General features: G+C 40.9%; 1 protein-coding gene across 1 annotated transcript; it reads left to right on the top strand.

Moving 5' to 3' along the window:
• Positions 1-1,295: 1,295 nt before the first annotated feature.
• Positions 1,296-3,212, top strand: LRRC4C (leucine rich repeat containing 4C; the record flags this gene model as incomplete). The annotated part of the gene is made up of 1 exon (XM_082485124.1): positions 1,296-3,212. One exon carries the CDS (start codon positions 1,296-1,298, stop codon positions 3,210-3,212), a length of 1,917 nt encoding a protein of 638 aa, XP_082341250.1.
• Positions 3,213-3,463: the final 251 nt, after the last annotated feature.

The following is a 3,463-nucleotide window of genomic DNA, read 5'->3' as shown; positions in this document are numbered from 1 at the left end:
ATATAATTAGAAAAAAAGCCTGTCATTAAATGAATTGCTATGAGATGCAAGTTAATATATTTTTTCCTGCATTTTTCTTTAAAGAAAGATAGCTTATTTTTACACAAAATGAAACAATTCAGAGCCTGGAGTGGAAAACCATTGCCTTATATTATTTTGTTTTACTGAATACATGTATTACGTATCTCGGTGCTGTAGGTTATAAGTATGCTTTAAGCTTGCTGTAATTTATAAGACTTCACTTTTGGCTGATCTATAGGAAATTTCATTAATCTCTACAGCTGAGGGACCTTGCACTGGGCAGCAGATTGAAAATGAACTGAGGGCTGGGGGCTTTAAGAACTAACACAAATGAATTAATTCTGAAATCTTAAAACAGTAATGATCATTTGTAGTGTAAAGGACTTTTTTCCCCTTACAGTAAGATCTGTAGCATTTTTTTAGAGGTGCCAATGAAACTGCCAACCCTGAAGCCACAGAGATATTTTTCAGTATTTAAATGGCTATTCTTATTTCTGTGTTCAGCACACATTTACTAATGAGTCTTTCTCTGCTGCTGGTGCCAAACAAAAGAATTGAGGAGGAAATATCATGAAATTGGATAATGCTGTTTAACGGTAGGGAAGAATTGATGCTCAGCATGTTTCTTTTGTTTGTTGTTTTTTTTTTTCATTTGAAATAGTCAAGACCTTGCGCTGACATTTGCATGACCTGCTACATTCAGAATTAAAGGCTTTACTTCTAGTTAAACTCCAATGCAGGAATCATGTTTGTATAGACAAAGATTTTCACCCATACAAAGCAGGAGTCTCCACTTGCTCTTCATATTATCTGTTGTCTTATAATGTGTCAAGAAGGTTAACACCTTGAATATTCTGATGATTCTGATCTTACTTACTTTTGCTTTTTGAGGCCCTTGTCACTTCTTTCAACTCTCCCCCTGAGTTAGAACATTTCTTTTAGCTATCCACTGTGGTTGAACTTGTTATCTGCCATCCAGCTACATGCATTATACATTGGAATGAGCAGGAAAAGCTAGTGTCTGGCTTTTTCTTATCTCTTTGCCAATTACAACTGACATACATAGCTGTACAAGAAACAAAATATTAGAATTTCAATAGCTACTCTCGCTACAGAGTTTCATGAAATTGGTAGAGTTGACTGAAAAGACTTGAGAAGATTTTGTTTAGAGAGCACACTTAAATATTTGAGATTAATTTAATGTCTCCTTCTCCTCTCTTTCTTTCTTTCAGGCTATTCAAACTCCAGAAGGACCAACACCAAATAAATTATGAATGTTGAACAAGATGACCTTACATCCACAGCAGATAATGATAGGTCCTAGGTTTAACAGGGCCCTATTTGACCCCCTGCTTGTGGTGCTGTTGGCTCTTCAGCTGCTTGTGGTGGCTGGTCTAGTGAGGGCTCAAACTTGCCCTTCTGTCTGCTCCTGCAGCAACCAGTTCAGTAAAGTGATTTGTGTACGGAAAAATCTGAGAGACGTGCCAGACGGCATCTCCACCAACACCCGATTACTCAATCTCCATGAGAACCAGATCCAAATCATTAAAGTTAATAGCTTCAAGCATCTGAGGCACCTAGAAATCCTGCAGCTCAGCAGGAATCACATCAGAACAATTGAAATAGGGGCTTTCAATGGTCTGGCCAATCTCAACACTTTGGAACTCTTTGACAATCGTCTGACCACTATCCCAAATGGGGCTTTTGTATACCTGTCAAAACTGAAGGAACTGTGGTTGAGAAACAACCCCATTGAGAGCATCCCTTCTTATGCTTTTAACAGAATCCCTTCTCTCCGGAGGCTGGATTTGGGAGAACTGAAAAGGCTTTCATACATCTCAGAAGGTGCCTTTGAAGGTCTGTCCAACTTGAGGTATTTGAACCTCGCCATGTGCAATCTTCGAGAGATTCCTAATCTCACCCCGCTTGTAAAACTGGATGAGTTAGATCTTTCTGGGAATCACCTGACTGCCATTCGGCCAGGTTCTTTCCAAGGGTTAATGCATCTTCAGAAATTGTGGATGATACAGTCCCAGATTCAAGTGATAGAAAGGAATGCTTTCGATAACCTTCAGTCACTTGTAGAGATCAATCTGGCACACAACAATCTAACACTCCTGCCTCATGACCTGTTCACACCACTCCGCCTAGAAAGGATCCACTTGCATCACAATCCTTGGAACTGCAACTGTGATATCCTTTGGCTCAGCTGGTGGATTAAAGACAAGGCACCCTCCAACACTGCATGCTGCGCCCGTTGCCACACACCTCCCAGTTTAAAAGGAAGATACATTGGTGAGCTGGACCTGAATTACTTCACGTGTTATGCTCCAGTCATAGTGGAGCCACCAGCAGACCTCAACGTCACTGAAGGCATGGCTGCAGAGATGAAATGCCGGGCATCAACCTCCCTGACCTCTGTATCTTGGATTACTCCAAACGGATCTGTTATGACGCATGGGGCATACAGAGTACGGATTGCTGTGCTCAGTGATGGCACATTAAATTTTACAAAGGTAACTGTGCAAGACACGGGTTTGTATACATGCATGGTGAGTAACTCTGTTGGCAATACCACAGCTTCTGCCACACTGAATGTGACTGCCCTGGATAACCCTGGTTATACGTACTTTTCAACCGTCACAGTAGAGACTGTGGAACCTTCTCAGGATGAGGCACAGACCACAGAGCAGGTTGGGCCCACACCAGTTACCAACTGGGAGACCACTAACATGACAACCTCACTCACTCCACAGAGCACAAGATCAACAGAAAAAACATTCACCATTCCTGTGACGGACGCAAACAATGGGATCCCGGGAATAGATGAGGTCATGAAGACTACCAAAATCATAATTGGTTGTTTTGTGGCTATCACTCTCATGGCTGCTGTGATGCTGGTAATTTTCTACAAAATGAGGAAACAGCATCACCGGCAGAACCATCATGCTCCAACACGGACTGTAGAGATCATTAATGTGGATGATGAGCTTACAGGTGACACACCCATCGAGAGTCACTTGCCCATGCCAGCAATAGAGCATGAGCATCTAAATCACTATAACTCTTATAAGTCTCCTTTCAACCACACAACAACAGTTAACACAATAAATTCAATACACAGTTCAGTGCATGAACCGTTATTGATCCGAATGAACTCAAAAGACAATGTACAAGAGACTCAAATCTAAAACATTTATGACATTATGGGGTGGGGGTGGGGACAACAAAAGATGATTTATAAAACAAATGACACAAATGACTGGGCTAAATCTACTGTTTCAAAAAAAGTGTCTTTACAAAGAAAAAGAAATTTATTTATTAAAAATTCTATTGTGATCTAAAGCAGACAAAATTATGTGTATTCCTCAGAACCTGTTTTTGCTGCACTTATTTACCCTCCTCGTTCCCTTTTTCCTCCCCAACCTGCCCTGATTCCCAT

Source organism: Vanellus vanellus (genome assembly GCF_965231255.1).
Source record: "Vanellus vanellus genome assembly, chromosome: 6".
NCBI lineage: Eukaryota > Metazoa > Chordata > Aves > Charadriiformes > Charadriidae > Vanellus > Vanellus vanellus.
The sequence above is the reverse complement of the archived record's forward strand: the minus strand, read 5'-3'. Positions and strand labels throughout refer to the sequence as shown.